This window comes from Talpa occidentalis, unplaced genomic scaffold (genome assembly GCF_014898055.3).
Source record: "Talpa occidentalis isolate TD23 unplaced genomic scaffold, MPIMG_talOcc4v2.1 talOcc4.8, whole genome shotgun sequence".
NCBI classification, from domain to species: domain Eukaryota; kingdom Metazoa; phylum Chordata; class Mammalia; order Eulipotyphla; family Talpidae; genus Talpa; species Talpa occidentalis.
The window spans coordinates 4,545,348-4,564,638 of NW_023605194.1; the positions used below are offsets into that span (position 1 = coordinate 4,545,348).

Sequence of the window (19,291 nt, forward strand, 5' to 3'; positions counted from 1 at the left end):
ATAAAAGATGAATATTTTCTACATTAAAATAAGAAACCCTTTTCATCAAGAGATTTTTTTAAACTATAATGAGAAAAGCTAAAAACTGAGAGAAGTTTATTTGTCAATTATCTAATTGAAAAGGAGAATTTTGAAAATATGTAAAGAATAGCAAGAAAAATACAAACAACTCAATAGAAATGGGTAAAAGGTATGAAGAGGCAATTCGTGGAGGAAGAAACCCGTGGCGAATGAACATCAGAAGATGGCCGGCCGCACCGGCACCCGGGCATGGCGGGTAGAGAACAGTGCATACCTGTGGATGGCACAATCCGGAAGGGTGACATCCCCGAGTGTCGAAGGGGACAACAGACAGGGGGGTGCCTTTACAGGGGGTGAGGGTGTGAACGAGCTCGGTGACTCTGGATATAATGTGACTGGCTTGTCAAGTGGAATATTTTCTTATTCTATGACTGCAGTTCCGCTTCTGGTGATCTAAGCAACATAAACTTCAGCCCACGTGTGCCAGAAGACAGCGCAAGCGAGTTAAGGAACACTGTTCATTATAGGGAAAAAAAAAAGCAATTATCTCTCTGCCCATCATCACAGATTGAGATTAATTAAATGCTGAGAGCTTCAGAGACTGAACTATAGCTTTATGCAACAACCTGGGCGAATCTTCAGAACATAAAACGGAAAACAAAAAACAAAAACACATAGCAGAAGACAGCAGTCAGTACAGTTGCCTGCCTTCTTTTTTAAGATCAAAAAACAAGTAAAACCAAATAGTCGCTGTTTTGTCCACGCAAAGGGTCAGAGGGGAAGGAGAACCTGTTGCTGAGGACCTAATGGGAGGGGCATGGGGTGGGGGGGGTCACAGATGTGTGCAGAGGTTGTCGCTGAGACCCGGTGCTTGGGTTGAGGGGCTCACCGGTGTTTATTAGATCCACGTCTAGAAAAGAAGAGGGTGGAAAAGGGACTGGTCAGGATGAGGTGTTAATGAACGCAGCTCTGTGCGGAGTCCAATTCAGGGTCCCTGGGATATTTATGAAGAAAAACAAAATTTCATGAATGAAACCATTTTCAGTGTTGATTCCCCCCAACCCCATCATCAGTTTCTCCTGGAGCTTCCTCGGGATTAGTCATTTCTGATAAATATTTCATTCATTGATCAGTATCTGACCCTATCAGACCTTCCATTTTACCTTCTACCATGGCCAGGTTCTTTCTTTTCTTAGCTTTTTTATCATTAAAAATGTCCAACATCCCAAATTACAGAGAAAATTATGAAGGGCCCCAGGGGCCCATTTCAGCTTCAAGACATCAATTCATGTTCCGCCTGCCCCTGCTTCCACCTTCTCCTCCTCCCCTAGATTTTGGAAACAGACCTCAGGTACCGATCATTTCCCCGGCAAATATTTCAATAGGTAGCTCTGAAAGATTGGACTCTTTTATAACTGAAAATATCACCATTATCCTAGCAACATCATTTCGTAATTTTGAAAACTCCGGTTTCCTGTGCCCCGTTGTCAATCTCAATATTTCTGTCTGTTGGTTTATTTATTTATTTTTAAAGATTTATTTTATTTTATGCACACAAGAGCTGGGGCACAGGTCAGAGGTGTGGGGGGTGAGAGGATTCACCAGAGACAGAGTGGGGAACCGAACAGGCAGACTGACGAAATCCACTGCTGAGGGGAGCAGCGGGGAGTCAGGTGAGGTCTGCTGCACCATGTGGGTTTCTCCCTGGCCAGGGATGGAACTTGTGCTGCAGTGGCTGCGGACAGCTTCATGGGTTGCATCTTAACCCCTTGTGCCACTAGGGAGGCCCTCTGTTGGTTTAGATCAGTTATTTTGATTAGTTCATGTCTTTTAAGTATCCTTTAGACAATAGGTTTCTTCTCGGCCATCTTCTCTCTGTTTTCCTTGCTGTTTGGCTGTTGTTTATCTTGTAACAACCAGGTTATAAACAACCAGGTTACCTTACAGCGTCGTCCCCTGTCCGGGGGCTGCTAGTCCTGTGATGTCCCGTGAGGTATTTTCTCTGTGCTTCCTGCAAATCGCCAGTGAGACTCAGGCTGGACAGACTAGTCAGCAGGCGTAGCCGGTGACCATGTCCTGCCGTGATCTTGCTTTAGTAAATGGTGTTTTATTGGCCACGTCCAATAAAACGTGCACCTTGTCTGTGGTGCCGCGCAGCTACAGCTGAGCCCTGGTGACAGAGGCCCTCAGGTCCTCCAAGCCTGAAAAATGACGGCCTGCTTCTTTACGGACAAGGTGGCCAGTCCTTCCCAAGGGGCTCATAAGGTCCAGGGTGGCTCTGTTTGCAGTGTGAGCTCTCCCACGGAGACACATTCTGTTGGGTTATGTCCCTTCATGCTCTTGGGAGCTGCCGGTGGGCGAGCTGACCCCTTAGTCCCTGGGAGCTGCAAAATGCTGGCGCTGATTCTGTCACTCCCTCGGGGAGCCCTAACTGGAATATTCCAGCAAAGTCCTGGTCTTCCAGGACAGCCTTTGAAAGTCTAAATCCTGCTAAGATTGTTCCATCACATCACGGCTGCTTCAACGACCTCCCTGTCTGGGGAGCAGGGAGGAAAAAGCGTTTCCCTGTCAGTCCCGTCCCCCCGTCCCCCAAGCACGTCTGTTCTGACGGTCACAGGTGGCGGCGGAGACCCGGGCCGTCATCGCCTGGATGGAGAAGATCCCCTTCGTGCTGGGCGGCAACCTGCAGGGGGGCGAGCTGGTGGTGGCCTACCCCTACGACATGGTGCGCTCGGCCTGGAAGACGCAGGAGCCCAGCCCCACGCCCGACGACCACGTGTTCCGCTGGCTCGCCTACTCCTACGCCTCCACGCACCGCCTCCTGACCGACGCCCGGAGGCGGGTGTGCCACACAGAGGACTTCCAGAAGGAGGACGGGACGGTCAACGGGGCTTCCTGGCACACGGTGGCTGGAAGTAAGTCTCCGGTGGCCCTGCGGTCATCCCGGGCCCGGGGCGCATGGGCTGGTGGGCTGGGGACCCGGGGGCCGTGCAGCATCACCCCTTTTCCCTCCTATCAGCACTGTTGATAAGGAGCCACTTGGGGCAGTGGTGACCAGCTAGCCCTTGGCCAAGCACTCTACACAGACGCCCCTTTATCTCACAGCCGTCTTCGAAGGGGTCTGGCTCACCCCCCATTTTCACGAGATGGCTGGGACTTGTCGTCTAGGAGGCATCTGCCTGAGCGCTAGCGGGGCGGAGCTGGGGTCTGACACCTTCCCGCCCCCGGCCTGCACTTGGCCACTGAGGTTTGGGAATTTGTAGGGTCAGTGGGGTAACCGTAGACATAGGGGAGATGCTGGACCAGGGGCTGGGAGTGTGCTGGGGTGACCCTGGAGCTGGGGCCACGGCTCTTCACCCAGAGCTGTTCCCACTGGGGCTCGTGCCATATGGTTACCCCTAGAGGGGCTGGCGTTGAACCCACGATGGTGTGAGCTGACTCCAAGCTGCCTCTGTGCACTGGAGGTCACACCAGGCCACACTCGACTGTCACAGAGGCTGTGTTGCTCCCGGGTCCATGGGGACCAGCAAGCCTCCGGGACAGGCGTGGGGCTCCTTCACAGCAGCCAGAGGGGCCTCTGGTCCAAATGTCAGGATGAGCACTTTGTTTCTTCTGTCAGGGTGTACCTGGCCCAGGCCTCCCACATGAGGAGGGAGAAGCCTGTCCCAGTCCCCAAGGTCCCCTCTGTACTGGGATGCAAGACCCCAGGCATCACGCCAATTGCTCCTTTTCTTCCTCTTGGGGGAGCTGATCAAACCACTGGTGGATCTGAAGCAGATCCCATCCCGTGTCAAACAGACCCGGGTTCAAGTTCAGCCCATCATGTAGAGGCTGTGCCACCCCGGGCAAGTTACTTGACTCCTCTGAGCCCCATTATTTCCATTTGGAAGACGGTGATGACAGGGATCCCTCAGGGACTGCAGTGGCTGACAGGTGTGTGCTCTGTCTGCCTGCTGGGAGCAGATGTAAGATCAGTGCCCTCCCCCAACCACTGAAGCCTTTTGTGCTTTTATCACCCAACTAATTAACCTCACCAGAAAGGCAGCTTTCAGATACTTTGCAGGTATATTCCCACCCCGGGGCTAAACACAATCAAAAAGACGCTGACACATTGTTCTGTGATCATTTTAAAACGTGCTCAGGAAGATTTCCACTTTTTTCTTGGTTCCACGCCAAGCAGAGGCTCTTCTTTGTCTCCGTCCTTCTCTCCCTTCGTACAAAATAAAATGCAGATCCCTCTACTCTCTATGGAGAAAATTCCCTAATGGCTACAAAGCTTCCTTGCTTTTCAATTTTAACCCTAAAAATGTACAATTTTTATGTGAAAGAATTTTTGTTTTATGGCTGCTGTGGCTGAATTGGAGGTGCCACAGCGGGAGTCACCTGGTCAGCTGCCCCGCTTCCGTAAGTCGGCTGCTGCACCCCGTGTGGTGGTGTTTCTTTTTTTTTTTTTTTAATCTAGCAACTATTTTCTATGTGGTGCTTGAGCCTTTTAAATCATTCTTCCTCCTGGCGTGTGATCAAGTCTGCAGATTCATTTCTTTGTAGATTAATGAGATGCAAATTCTAATTTCCTTCCCTCCCCCTCCACCTCCTCTCCATCTTTTTGTGCGATTCTTGCTCACTTGTTTGAAGTGCACTGAAGGTGTTAGTAATGGGGGCGCAGATGAGAGCAGGGGGCAGTCAGAATGCACATCGTTAGCACCGTGTGCGTTTGCACTCCAGGGTGCTGTTAGCCCCCCTTTGTTCTGGGCTGCCCTCCTGCATCCTCTCCCCCTTAACCTTTTTTTTTTTTTTTAAAGATTTATTTATTTATACAAGCACTGGGTACAGTCAGAAGCGCGGGAGGGTGAGAGAACTCACCAGAGCCAGAGTGGGGAGCAGAGCAGGCAGAAGGACCGAAGTACACTGCTGAGGGGAGCAGCGGGCGGCAGGAGAGGTCTGCGCGCCATCCCCCTTAACCTTAACGAAGGCAGATCTGGGGGAGGCACCAGCACACGGAGCTGGTGTCCATCCCCAGGCTGTGAAAGAGCAGGATTCCAGACCAAGACTGAACACAAAGGACGTCTCCTGTCTCCTGCTGCAGCCAGGACTGATCTGGGTGAGGCCTCCTTGACTTCAGGATCCGCTCCTGAACCAAGTGTCTCAGCCTCACCACGTTCAATGAAGTGCTGAAGTCACCCCAAAAAACATGGCCCAAGATTCTCCACCTGTCTGATTTCTCATCATTTTGTTAATTCTTCTAGTACTTGTAGTGCTTTGAAGACACAGTGCAAAATCGTGGGCTCAAAGGAATTCTCCCGAAGCACGTTCTCAAACCTTCTTGCCATCTCCCCGGCCACTCTGAACCTTATTCAGTTAACATCTTGTCTGGCTTGGCAGGTCTCAACGACTTCAGTTACCTGCACACGAACTGCTTCGAGCTGTCCATCTACGTGGGCTGTGATAAATACCCACACGAAAGCGAGCTGCCCGAGGAGTGGGAGAATAATCGGGAATCCTTAATTGTGTTCTTGGAGCAGGTGGGTGTGAGACGGTGATGGGGGTGCAAGAGAAGAGGGGCATCTGGATGACAAAGCGTGAGAGCAGAGCAGTAGACACCCAAACAGCTCTGGAATGACCCGTTGTCTCTTTTCACTTGCTTAGACCCCAGAAGTGAGTTGTAGCTCAATGGGGCTTGTTCCCACATTTTCATGGAGCGTGAGGCTACTTTGGGGGTTCTCAGATGTTGTTCTGTGGGTGCGTGATGTAGGTCTTGTTTTGGTCGGCTCGGGCCACATACCAAAATGCACAGGTGGGGTGCAGCAGCAGAAGTCACAGTTCTGGAGCTAGAAGTTCAGGCTTGGGAGGGAAGCAGTGGGTTTCGATCCAAGGCCGCTCTCTGTGGCTCTATGGCCCCTCTCTCAGCGCCCCACCCCGTCCTTCCTCTGTGCACATCCGCCCAGTGTCTGTGTGTCCAGATTTCCTCTTCTAAGGACACCAGTCAGGTAGACTAGGGTCTGCACTGATGCACTTGTCTTAGCTGCACCGCCCCTTTGGAAAGCTCATCCTCAGATGCAGGTGCATTGCAAGCTTATGGGTAAGGACTTCACTGTGGATGTGGTGCAGGTACAATTCAGTGTGGAACACCCCGCAGGCTGGGGGCACCCTTAGGCTGTGCATGCAGTGGGTGGGCGGTCCTGGGGGACGGTTCTGACCCGCGCCAGCGAGGTTCTGCTCACAATTGTTGAGGAAGCCCCATTGCATCTGCTGGATCCACGAGAACCTTGCTCCCGTTCCTCTCCTCCTGCTGGCGAGGACACCCCTATTTAGTAAACTGATGCTAGGCCAGTGCTAGACCTGACAGAACAGCATCCCTGCCCCATGAAGAACAGACTAACTGAAAAGCCAATGAATGAGCAAGAGCAAACAGTGACATTCCATGTGGTGACTCTGCTGGGATTCCCACCCAGTAGGAGTGAGAGCTGAGGCCATCGAGGTGCCTCTTCTTCCGAGGGTTGTAGGTAAGTCAGAAGAAGCATCAGCCAGTGGTTTGGGCTGCTGGCTTTGCAGCACCTGCCTCTCCCCACAGGTGACACAGGTGATCAGGCAACACAAGTGGCAAAGGCTGGCACCCGGATCTAGCATCTGAGTCAGCCCTGGGAGGGTCCCTGGGTGCACTCCCCTGGCACAGGAGGGTGTGAACCTGTTTGCCATGAGCTCACTCTGTCCCCACTCTGGAATTGTCTTTTTTTTTTTTTAAAGATTTATTTATTTATGCAAACAAGTGCTGGGGCACAGGCCAGATATGCGGGGGATGAGAGGATTCACCAGAGACAGAGTGGGGAACAGAATAGACAGACTGACTGAAAACACTGCTGAGGGGAGCAGCGGGCGAGACAGGAGAGGTCTGCTGTGCCATGTGAGTTGCTCCCTGGCCGGCCGGGGATCGAACTCATGCTGCAGAGGCTGGGGACTGCTTCATAATGCGGTGCTTAACCCCTTGTGCCACCAGGGAGGGCCCCGCTCTGGAATTTTCTGAGGGATGGCTCTGTCATTTCATAAATGAGAAGAGTAAGGTCCTTGTCATTCAAAAGTGATGACCCCAATTTAGCCGAAGAGCCTCCTCCAGATAAGATGCCCAGGCCTAGTGATACCTACAGTGAAGGTCCCTAGAGATGAAACCTTGTCACCTTGGGTTGTCGCATCATTCTGCAGATGGGGAAACTGAGGCTTTCTTGTCCTATCACACAGGTAACAGTGGAAGGACCTGGTGAGCTGTAGTTTATAGGCGTGTCTTCAACTCTTTCCTTTCCTCTCCCTAAGTCATCAAATCTCTCTAGTCCAGGAAGTGAAAACAAAAGTGCCTCATGAAGACTTAAATTCCACTTTTACTGGATGTGTTTTTTATGAACCATCTCAGGTCCTAATATCTTTTAAAATCTATGGACTATTTTACCTTCAATGGAAAACTTTTGGTACATGGACCCGGAAGGAACGCAGATGCATACACCCGAGCCCACATGGAGCCGGCCAGCTGTTGAGGGCGGGGAGGGCTCGGGGGTCCGCAGCCTCACTGTGTGGTCGGGCCCAGCCCCTTGGTGATTTGACCCTTTTTCTCATCCTTTCTGCCCGGCAGGTCCACCGTGGCATCAAAGGCCTGGTGAGGGATTTACATGGGAAAGGGATCCCGAACGCCGTGATCTCCGTGGAAGGCATCAACCACGACGTCCGAACAGGTAGCTGCAAATGTGCATAAACTGCCTCTCGCTGAAAACATTCAATTTTCTCAAAATACTTGGGTTAAAAATCACGATGTGAACATCAACTTACTCAAAGCTGACTAGCGTCTCCTCCCTCCAACTTTCCATGTGGACCCTGAAAATCAAGTCTTGCTGCCTGTGCTTTCCGGCTTCTCTCTGTGCCTCATTCGGGCAAAAAACAGAGTCTGACCAAGGTTGAAGGGCGTGAGCGTGGGTTCCGGTGTCTCTCCCCGCGCTCCGGGTTGCTCCCCCACCTGCATCCAGGCGGCCTGTTCTATCGGGTTCTGTGGTTTTGTTTTTTTAATTTTGAGACTGTCTGTTCTTTGCTGATCAAAAGTGATGTGCCAGCCAGTCCAAGCCTCCCGCCGTGCCCGGTCCTGTCCCTCGGTGTGTTGGGTGGACATGAAGACACGGTGCCCTTGACTTTGGTGGGTGGTGTTTGCAGCCTGATGCCAAGGCAGGTGTGGTGGGAGCGGGCCAGCTGCGCGTTTAAGTCTGATCGTCTGCAAGACTCCGGTGCGTCCAGAGGGGTGTTGCGAGCACACCTGAGGGTTTTCACACTGGGGAGCGCGACGCTGCACCCTGGCGCCGCGGAACCCTTCTCTTGGCGTCAGCTGCGCAGACGGGCGGGCGGGCTGCGGGCCCTGTGTTTGTTTCAGCGCCACGACGAATCACCGTAGACTGGTGGCTCAAAAATCAAATTCATCCTCCCAGTTATGAAGGCTGGAACCCGAGACCTCACAGCCAGCAGAGCCTGTGCCCCTGGAGCCTGCTCCTTCTCTGACTCTTCCGGTCCCAGGTGGCCGCGACACCCTGGGCTGTGGGGTGAGAGCCCTCTAGTCTCTGCCTCTGCCTTTGTTTCCTCCTCTTTTGTCTCTCACAAAGACGCTTGTCTGTGGATTTTGACTCTCCCAGGAAATCCAGGGTGATTGTGTATCAAGATCCTGAATTATATCTGCAAAGAATTTTTTTCCAAATAAGGTCATAATCTGTGGGTTCTGGTAGATGGGGACCCTTTGGGAGGCCCTTACTCAGCCTTTCCCAGACCCCACCCAGGCACACGGAACAGACTTATTGCAAGAAAAAGGAAGCCATGTTGCCCGCAGGAAGAGCTATTCAGCCCTCAGACTACAGAGAAACCAGAGTTGGTGCTGACTCAGCAGACGTTCAAGGGCCGCCTGTGTGTGCCTGGAGGCCCTTGCTCTGCGCTGGGGACAGAACTTCTCGTTGCTAGAACCGATGTGTGACTTTCAGATTCAAAACCAGGACCGTTCCAGGCAAGCTGGGTCGTGTTCACCTGCCTCCTGTGCTCCCAGTTCCTCCCTGCACATGGATTGACAGCCTGGATCATGACAGGGGTGCAGATGAGAAGCAGGCTCACTCCTGCTGCTTCTCCCTCGCCCCACAGCCAGGCTCTCTGTCAGCAAACAGGCAGAATCTACCCCACTGCCTCCTCCTGACTCTCTCCTGGCCTGGCCTGCCAGTGCCTTCTCCCCCCGGGTGCCTTCTAGCTCCCCAGAGGAGAAGCTGGTATTTACAGTGCTTGTTTGTTTCCGCCCGCCCCACCCCTATCCCAGCCCCTGGTGCCAGGCCCCTGGGCTGTTCTATCCTCCAGATGATACAAGCACATTGCCTGGCCCTCAGGAGGTGCTCGGTAAATATTTGCCCAATAGATGAATGAGTTTGATGAATGAATGAACACTGCATGCGTTTCCCAGCCTGCAGAGAGAGTGAGTGGCTGAGCTGGGATTTCAGCCACCGGCTGAGACTTTAAATGCCTCCCTTCTCTCCCGGAGCGGGGAGGGGGGTCTTCTCTGCAAACTGAATCTGCCCAAGTCATTCCATATCACCCGTGAGGAAACAGAGACTCCGGGACATGCAGATGGGGAGTGGCTGAGGCTCAGACCTGGTCTGCCTGTGAGCTTGGTCTACCTGTTGTCAGGTACAGAGGCCATTTATTGTTCAAATGGGGGCCGCGCATCTGAAGTGCTGTGTGATGCTGTGAAGCACATTCTCTCTGTTTCTTCATTCAACAGCATCTTCTGAGCATCCCTGCCCTCTTTGCCCCGAGGACCTCAAACACCTGTCCTTGAGGATCGCAGCCGTCAACCCCAAGATCTCACGGCGTGTAGCACACTGTATGGCATGTGGTACCTAGTGGCCTCTCACAGGAACCCACTGATTCATTTGTTCATTTATTAATTAAACAAATGTGGGCCTTTGCACGGGTGGTCTGGATACCTGTGGGGAGCTGGCGGCCACTATGAAGGAAAAGGCCGTTTGATCTGAGTCTGCACAGGGCTGGTTTTTTAAGCACTGCTAATGAGTTCCTGTGGAAGAGTCTGGAACATTCGTTGGACTACTAGTGCCTAGTATGCAGTGTGAGAAAACAGGAGGGTTTTAAATGGAGTGGGAGGTAAAAAGGCCCCCGGGGCCCCACAAACCAGCAGCGAGTACTTTGCCTAATGAGCTCTGAATTTCAAGCGCTGTCATCAAGGAGACAGTTTTGATGAGCTAATGGGAAGTGGCTCTCTCGCCACCTTTCCATCCCCTATAAATAATTTCCTGGTGCGACTGGTGATGGATGGATTCTGAACTCCATGCGGGGCTCCGGAGCGCACTGGCTTCGGCGTCTCTCAGGGCTCCACATAAGCCCTGAATCTGTCTTGTTTTCTGTCTGAGGCTTCTGTGATCTGACAAGATTGATTTCAGGAGGGATTTTGTGCAAAATCAACGGGGTTATTAAACAGAATGACACAGGAGGAAGCTGGTAAGAATGCTTTCTCAGTGCATGTGAATAGGTGTGAACACCTGCTCCACAAGGCCACGGGACCGGCCATGATTGGTGGACACTCTCCTAGACCTGCTAACAGATGGACACTGGCTGTCCCTTCTGTCTACAGAAGCCGAGTGATGCCAGTCATGCTGTCCTCCCCTGGACATCTCAGCTCTGATGCCACGCCTGGCAGCTCAGGGGACATCAGCCCAACATGCTGTCTCCTGAGCTTCAGGAAGTGGGGCATTCTGAAATTTCTAGAGGGTCAGAGGTGAAGCAGAGATAATCAGAGCCTTGGGGACAGATGTGGGGAAAGCCCAGCAGTGAACTTCTGGGGAGAAGGTACCCTGCTGGCAGGCAGCTTCTGACGCCCCTGGTTCTGATCTGCGAACCTCAACAGAGCTCCAGTCGTTCTACACATTTATTTCTCTGTCTTGCTGAGCTCCTCCTGTGTGGCGGACTGCAGATACTGGGCACACGATGCCCCTGAAAAGCCTACATTCTAGTAGAGAAGGCTCCAGGGAATTATAAAGGGAAGTGAACAACTTCATTGCAGGAAGTGATGAGAGGCAAGAAAGACAGAAATTGGATAACATAGAAATGGGTGGGAAAGTCAAGAAGCTCCCCTCCTTGGGGAGAGATGAGTACAAGCTGGCCTTTACTAAAGAAGGGAACAGCCTTCCATCAGAGGGAACAGTCATTACAAAGGCTCAGAGTCAAGAATTAAGGAAACAAAGGAAGTCCTGTGTGGCTGGAGAATACCGGGCCAGCAGGGAGTGGCCTGAGTTTGAGTTTGTCCCAAGTGCTCAGTGCCTGTCAGAAAGGGGTGCGTCTCCGGCCGGCAGGATGCCACCTCCACCTGCCCGTCTGTGTTTCCTCAAAGTGAGTAAATTGCATCTGCATTTTCTTGGAGGACATATCCAGCAGGGGCTTAGGAATAGAATCAATTACTTTAAATTATGAAGAGTAGATTTCGTTATATATAAAAACAACCACCACTAGACATTTGCACAGAACCTTAGTTCTCAGTTTTCAGAGGAGGAGAGAGTTGACCCAGCACACAAGCTGAGGAACTAACCCACTTAGGCGTTGGTGAGGAGAAAGCGCCAGCCATGGAGACTGCACCTGATCAACTCCTCGTGTTTATAAGACATTCAGTTTCCTCTTTGGGCCTGTCTCTCCATCCCACTCAGCGGAATTGGCTTTCCTTGAGATCATGCTTTATGAAACTCTGTGAAGTGCTGAGGAGTGAGATCAGGCCCTTAGATCCTAATACCAGCCGAGACAGGAGAGGCAGGAGGAGAAGGCAGCCCTCCCTCAGGGCACGTGGGCTGGTTGAAGGAAGTGGCCCTTCAGATTCGTTGGGGGATTTGTGGGAGACCAGCCAGACATCTCAAAAGATGAACTGTGCCGTGAGACCGATGCCTTCTGAGGGCGAGACGCTTGTGCTTGATGTGGAGCTTGAATTCTGAAGCCTTGAGATGACATTTCATTTCCTTGAAACCCTTGCATCTTCACGAATGGCAGACACGCTCCGACATGGCGCTGAGACAGCAGGGGCCACCTGGCTGAGCTGAGTGTCCCTGGCGCGCTCACCTGGAGCCCTGGTTACCTGCACGGCTGTGTGGCAAGCCATGCCCATAGAGCTCATTCTGACATCTTGAGCCCTCGGGACTCGTGACCACTGTGTTGTGTGGGGCGTCTCAGATGATTAATGAGTGGGATGGGAACTTGATGCCTCCTAGTGCTCTCTCTGCCTATGGGGAGGTCCCTAGTCACACACACAGTTTCCCTTTCCTCCATCCCTGAGAAGACCTGGGACTTGTTTATGTCACCGAGCAGTGAGCTCACTGCCCGACACACGTGTGGCCCCATCCCGAGATGCCAGGTTTCTGAGAAAAGAAGGAAGCTTTATTGTGAGTCAGCTGGCAAGGAGAGCAGAGGTGAGCTCCAGTCCCCTCTCCAGTTAGGAAAGGGAAGGAGGTGATACAGATTTTGGGGGCTGGGATTGAGAATTAAGGAGTTAAGTTCATGGGCAAAGGAGCAGGTTGGGGCAAAGAAATACGAACCTGGCGGAAGCTCACTGGCCAGGAACGGGCAGTTCACACAGGGAGACGTACTCTGAGGAGACTTTTTTCAGAGAACTGGAGTTTGGGTTTCTGTGGGTGGCTGCTCACCTCCGGGTGGCCCATCCTCTGCCTTCGCACCTCCTGACCCCAGCCGGCCTGGGACTCAGCTCAAGCTTCCGTGGATGCTCAGGTTGCCATTGGCTGACAGGCCTCCATGCTGTGCTGGCTGCAAAACAAGTCTTAGAGTAAAGTTTAGAGAAGTTTTCGTGTGTGTGTGCTTTAGGGTCTGAGAGGAATCTAGGTGTTTAACCTCATTTAGACAAGTCAGCCTGCAGCCCCCTAGCACTTCAGCAAATCCTGCCTTGGCTTTCCTTTACCTGGCATCGACGCTTTCCACAGGGCAGGGCTGGTGCTGAGGGAGAACCCCAGTGGGCGCAGGCTGGTGGCCGGCAGCGCTGCTCCTGCAGTGCCTGGACATCAAATTGTCCTTGTCAAAAAGGAAATACCCTCACCACCTACACCAGAGGCTGGCTCGGAGCATCCAGGGGTTCAGCCTCATCCTTCCAGTCCATGTTCTCAGGGAGGTGCTGGCCCCTCCTTTTCTATCTTGCAACCTCTTCAACGTCCGGGGTCTAAGTGTTTCCACCAGGTTGCAGGCTCTGGGGAGGGGTGTCTTGAGCCAACAGCCCCTCTCTTTGTGACAAGGACGTAGCCTAGAGCTAAGGATGGGCTTGGGTCCCATGCGGGTGATAGGTCAGTGGTGTAACGGGTGGTGAGGACCCAGTCTTGCAGCACCCCCATATGTCACCCCCGCAGCTCCAAGTTTCTCCTGGCCCTGGCCCCTGCCAGCATGAGGGCTGTGGAATGAAGTGTAGGCCCCAGGGCCTCGCCCAGGTCCCTTGGCCCATGGCCTGTGTGGCCCTCCCCTTCTCTCTTCAGAAGTGCAGACCCCCGGCCCTTTTAACAGTGACTCTTCTAGATTGGCAGCCGCGCGTAGGGAAGCTAGCAGCCAACCACCGGTGGCTTTTCAAGATGCATTCTGTGGTGAGGCCCACCACTTGCAAGTTCAAGTTCGTGATGAATGGCTCCTATTGTCACAGCGAGGGGGTGTTAGTGATCTGTCTCCATCTCGGCTCCTGTTTATTAACCCGGCAGGGAGCTCTACCCCAGCCCCCTTCCTGCTCAAACCATCGTGGGCTGCTTCCAAAGAAGAAAACATCTCAGCTTCCAAAACGCATTAAGACCCTGCCTCCGCGGGGTCTCCGGTTCCACCCTGCCTGCCTCCGATCCCCTCTCTGGGCAGGAGGCTGGTCTTGGAATAACAGGCCTGCTGGTACCCGACTTAGAAAAGGCCCGCTCTGAACTCCCCCGCTTTCTGTTCCCAGCCAGCGACGGGGACTACTGGCGCCTGCTCAACCCCGGCGAGTACGTGGTCACGGCCCAGGCCGAGGGTTTCACTTCATCCACCAAGAACTGCATGGTCGGCTATGACATGGGGGCCACGCGCTGCGACTTCACCCTCAGCAAAACCAACCTGGCACGGATCAGAGAGATCATGGAGAGGTTCGGGAGGCAGCCGGTCAGCCTGCCGTCCCGGCGGCTGAAGCTGCGGGGGCGCAAGCGACGACAGCGCGGGTGACCTCCTCCTGGACCCCTGCAATGAGCCCCCCGACCCCCGCTCCACGGAGGGCTCCGTCCCTGTTGTTTCCTCGTAATTCCAGAAGGCCTGGACGAATGTCTGCCTTGCACGGTCCCGGGGGAGGGCCACGGGCTTGGGATATTTTTCCTTTTCTTGGTTCCCTTGTGTCCACGTAACCTGAACGGAGGAGCAGAGAAAGGCAGGTTGGAGTGAGCGAGTCCAGCAGGGCAGCCTGAGACTCCCAGAGTGAGAGGCGCTTGCCCGTTCGGGACGAGCTCGGGAAGGGGGCCGGCGCCTCCCTGTGTGTGACAGCAGGGATTCCCCCGCGTCTGCAGTTTGCTGGCCTGCCTTCTCGGGCACCCCCGGGCTCTGCCGCCCCAAATGCCATCATCTGAGTGGCTCTGGGCTTTCTTTCTAAGAGAATCCAGCCTTTCTTCCTCTGGGACATTCCAACTGCTGGAAATAAACTCACACTCTGAATAGACAGTAGATCAGTGAGCATCAGCCAGCCCTCTGAGTCCACTTAGTTTCCCTTTCAACAACAGAATGTGTTCGAAAGAGGGGAGGAAGCTTGAAATCACTCAAGAGTGATGGCTGAACAGCGGGCACGGGGCCTCGTTGCGTGTGTGTCCTGGGTCCGGAGAGAACCGCCCCACCCAACTCCTTGCTGATCCGGTAGCCCTGGGGGTTCCCTGGGCTAGGAGAGCAGGAGGCCCAATCTTTTTAGGGCCAGTTCGTATGGCCTGGCTCCCTCTTTGACCTGTTAGGACTTGAAAAGGGCCTGTACCGCCCCTTCTGTTCAAGACACCCTCCCTTTCATGGCAGTGAACCCCCCGTGTTGGCCTGACATCACTCATTTTGAGTGTGGAATGCCAGCCCTTCCTCACGCTGCTTCCCGGCAGCTCAGCATCACCTGCGAGTGCTCAGCATTGGTCCAGGAGGGGTGACTGGTGACCGTGCAAGAAAACAGTTTGTCTCACCTTTTAGTAATTTTGCTGCCTCACTGACCTGGAAGAAAGAAAAATAAAGCAAATGGTAAGATCCTTCTAGTGTGTGGTTTTTTGAGGGGTAGAATCTCAGCTACCCAAATGTCACACCCCATGCCTCAAAGCACAGTCACCCACCCCCAAAAAGTGCCTGCTTGGGAAGGTCATTCTGCACCACTTTGAGCTGGATACCAGTGACCTCTATGTCCCCTCTCCTTCCCAGAGAGGCCTGGGATTGATGTATAACTCTAGACACCTGGGGTCCCTCCGGGGCCTCAGTTTCCCTGTCTCTAAAATCAGGGGGATTGGAAAAACAAATCATCCCTATTGTCTCTCCTCTCCTTCCTTGCTCAGAGTAGACAGAGCAGTCAGCTGAAGCATTCTTTCCACTGAGCCTGGACACGGCCTCTGAATCCTTCTTAGGATTCAGAAAGAGGAAAGCTGGTTGTCGCCTTGGATTCATTGATCTTGGGTGCCCTCAGCTCTGAGACCTGCCGCTCTCCCCTGCACACACCAGAGGCATGGCAGCACCATGCATAGTAGCCCAAAAGTGGAAGCAGCCCAACTGTCCCTCCACTGACGAATGGAAAAATAAACGTGGTTTATCCAGAGAGCAGAATATGATACCTCAGTATGGGTGGACTTGGAACACGACACCGAGTAAAAAAAGTTAGTCACCACAGGCCACTTACTGTGTGATTCCATTTATATGAACTGTCTGGAACATGTTCGTTTCCAGCAACAAAAAATAGTTCTGCATTTGCTAGGACTGGAGGATGGAGAGTTTGCTGGGAGAGGAATGGCTAAGGGGAACGGGGTCTCTTCTTGGGGTAATGAAAATATTCTAAGTTTGATTGGGGTGATGGTGACACAACTCTGAAATAAGGGAATAAGGTTGAATAAGGGAACTGTCAGGAATACATTATATCTCAATAGAGCTCCTTTAAAAAAACCACTTCGGCCATACCTGATTAATAAACATCATTTTCAGGTATGACATTCTAGGCAAGACCTTAGATACATAACCAATTTTTCAAATTACATCCTAGTTTAAAGGATTCCTACTGAATCTGTGCAAATAACTTAATCTCCATCCAAAGTAAGGAGACTAGATAAAAGCTTCAAAAATCAGGAGTTAAAAACCAAGGCAAATAAAATTTGCTTTCCAAGTTTGTTCTTTGTTAGCTCCTTTGTTTTCTAGAATAAATTAGCACATTATTTAAAATAGGTATCAGGGATCTGCAAGGCCAGATCTATTTTATTTATCAACTATTATTTAATTATTATTTATTTATCATAAATAATTTTTAGTTATTTGTTTAATAAATTATTGACACAATTATTTTTGTTCTCTTCAAATATGCCCATAAGTAAAATTTTCAATACAGAAAACACTGATAGTTATAACTTTAAAAATCAAAAGCTCTATGGATCCCTTTGTAAATTTTATGAGGGAAATGATATCTGGAAACTGAAAATCTGAGAAATATTGCTATGTTGCTTTAGGAGAAAACTGTTTTCCTTGAAAAATAGAAGCGCAAACACAGTTGCATTTTTTTTTTGTCACCAAAGCTTCTAATATCATCACAATCACTTATATCAATTATAATTTTTAGCAGAAGTAAATCATTTCTCTCTCAGAGAACTGTCTGTGGGATGGTTAATTGCAAACTGCTACCCCACACCAATATTTCTGAAAGCTAGCAGAGCTCATGAATTTACATAATAACTTTCTGTAACTACAATACCTTCCTTAAAGAATTGCCAAATACTCTAGTACAAAAATGTGCATGTCCATTAATATGCCTCACTGCATATACAAATAAGAAGAAAAGGTCTATAAATCCAAAATTATGCTTATAAATCAATGTTTCAGCATTCATCTTGCTGAGAAATGATCTAAGCATCCAATGATTATCCATTAACTAATAAAATTTAATACCAATCTAAGAGTATAAATTACTGAAAGATGTTGGAAATTACCTTTAAGTTGACACACTATAAAACATAATTACGGTTGACGTATAGAAATTTGTCAGAATAATGATTCAATTTAGTTGAACACAAATATACATTTTTCAAACCCTGAAACATTAACTAGGAATAATATTAGCTTATTTCATGAGTAAAAATGAGTAAGTGCAGAAAAAAATACCTAGTAGAACAAAATGAGGCTTATATAATACTAATTAATTAGAGAAGGTTCAGCTGTTTTTTATTAAATCAAAATTATTAAACTAGTTCCATTTCCCAAAGATTTGCCATAAACTGTATACATTCCTAGTATGCTTTTAAGTTTGCTTTGGCAAACATTCAAAATATTGCAAGTTTAATGTCTTTTTTTTTTTTGATGATTTTAGGAAATAATTTCTGTCTGTTTTCATTGATCTCTATCAGCCAATCAGAATTTTTCTCCTTTCATTTAAGCCATTTTGTAATTTAACTTATTACCATCACCTGGAGATAGGAAATCATCAACTACACAGTGGAAGGTAAAGCCCTTCCTGGATTTCAGAGGCAAGGATATTCATGGAGAGCCTATAACTTCTATTCTACATTTTAGCTGCTTTCACAAGAAATAGAAGACTAGAGAGCTAAAGGTCACCAGCTAGACCAGAGTGGGCCCTTTGCCCTTGTGGGAAAGAACTCACCAGAGAGCACTGGGTAGAGTTGAACAAGGCAAGGCTTTATTAGAGGCGCATGCATGAGGGAACCAGGGCCAAAAATCAGAATTTAAACTGTTTCCCCAAAGGGTGTTGGAGGAGACATTCCAAGGGTGGGAGTGAGAACAGCGAGCGTCCTAGCTTATAGGTGAGCCCTTACTCCCAGCAGCAGCCACCGCCTTTCTGCCCACAGACTGCTCGTATGTTTCGCTTTCTGCTTGTGAAGCCTCAGTCCTGGAGCATGCCCTCCCCACCGGACGATGGGTATGAACTTGTAAACACTCCAACTCCTTTGACCCCTGAGGAAGACATTTCTGGGTTAACACTATAGAGTCCCTAGAGCGCTCAGAGGCACTGGTCAAGGTCGCCTTCGGTGGACTTGGCTTAACCTCACGCTTTGGCTCGGACTTCATTCCTGATCCAAGGTCTCCCATCAGGTTTTCCCAGATTCATTTCCCAACAAACGCCTTCCATACAAATCTTCCTTGCAGATACTGCTTCTGGAAAGCCCAATCTAAGGGTCAATCTGATATTCCCTTCATATTTAGTCACTGAACCTTCGGTACATTCAGTTTATTTTCAAGAGTTAATAATGACAAGGAAAAGACTACATTTCTAAACTGGCCTTGTGGGTAAGTTTATAAGCTCAGGATGATGAGATAAAAGTGAAAAATCCACACAAGTGAAAATAAAGAAAGGAGGGCCTTTTTTGTTCCCTCTTCTCTTTACTTCCATCAGCCTGGGACAAAGACAAGCAGGCTGGCGCTCCAGCAGCCATCTTGTAGGCTGAAGATGGAAACCAAGTTTGGAGGATGGCAGAACTGGGGCCTGGAGACACCAGGTGCCATGACAACATCAGTTATTTTCCCCTGGGCATTTCCAAACTCTCATTTCAGCCTTGATTTTCAGGGCTTTTTAAATTATAGGCAGCTGATCTTTATCCTTGCTGATACAAGGCTCAAATTCAGGTCTCTCGAAGGCAAGAGTTAGCATCTCTAAACCATAAGCAATACTGAACTCCGGAATAGTTTTGCATATATTTTTCTAATTCAGTCTGCCTCAGAACTTTAGAAACCAAAAGCCAAAATGCTAAACTGTGACTAAAAAGAATAATAGTGTTGCTGGGGTGTTTTCAGTTTCAGTTTCCAAGTGTTTCATTATGCACTGAGGTCTTTTATGAACCTCCTCACCAAATCACCTACTATTTTGAGTTTTTCTCAAGTTGTCATTGGGTACTACTTCCTAGTTCAGCAGTCATTGTTAAGGATTCTAAAGTGAGAATAAAAATATTTCAGGACCTTGACCTTGTTGGAATTATAAACACCACCGTGTTCACACATTAGGGTGGGAACTTTCAGCTTGGTGAATCCATATCAGCAGCCCTAGATAATTTTT

At 50.3% G+C, this 19,291-nt stretch overlaps 1 protein-coding gene across 1 annotated transcript in view; it reads left to right on the top strand.

Moving 5' to 3' along the window:
• Positions 1-15,448, top strand: part of CPXM2 (carboxypeptidase X, M14 family member 2) — a 77,817-nt gene extending 62,369 nt beyond the window's left edge. Inside the window, exons 11-14 of the mRNA XM_037495630.2 lie at positions 2,639-2,936; positions 5,404-5,543; positions 7,640-7,739; positions 13,994-15,448. Of these exons, the coding sequence (XP_037351527.1) occupies positions 2,639-2,936; positions 5,404-5,543; positions 7,640-7,739; positions 13,994-14,247 (792 nt within the window). The 3' untranslated portion in view covers positions 14,248-15,448. The remainder of the gene's footprint in view (positions 1-2,638; positions 2,937-5,403; positions 5,544-7,639; positions 7,740-13,993) is intronic.
• The last annotated feature ends 3,843 nt before the right edge of the window (positions 15,449-19,291 follow it).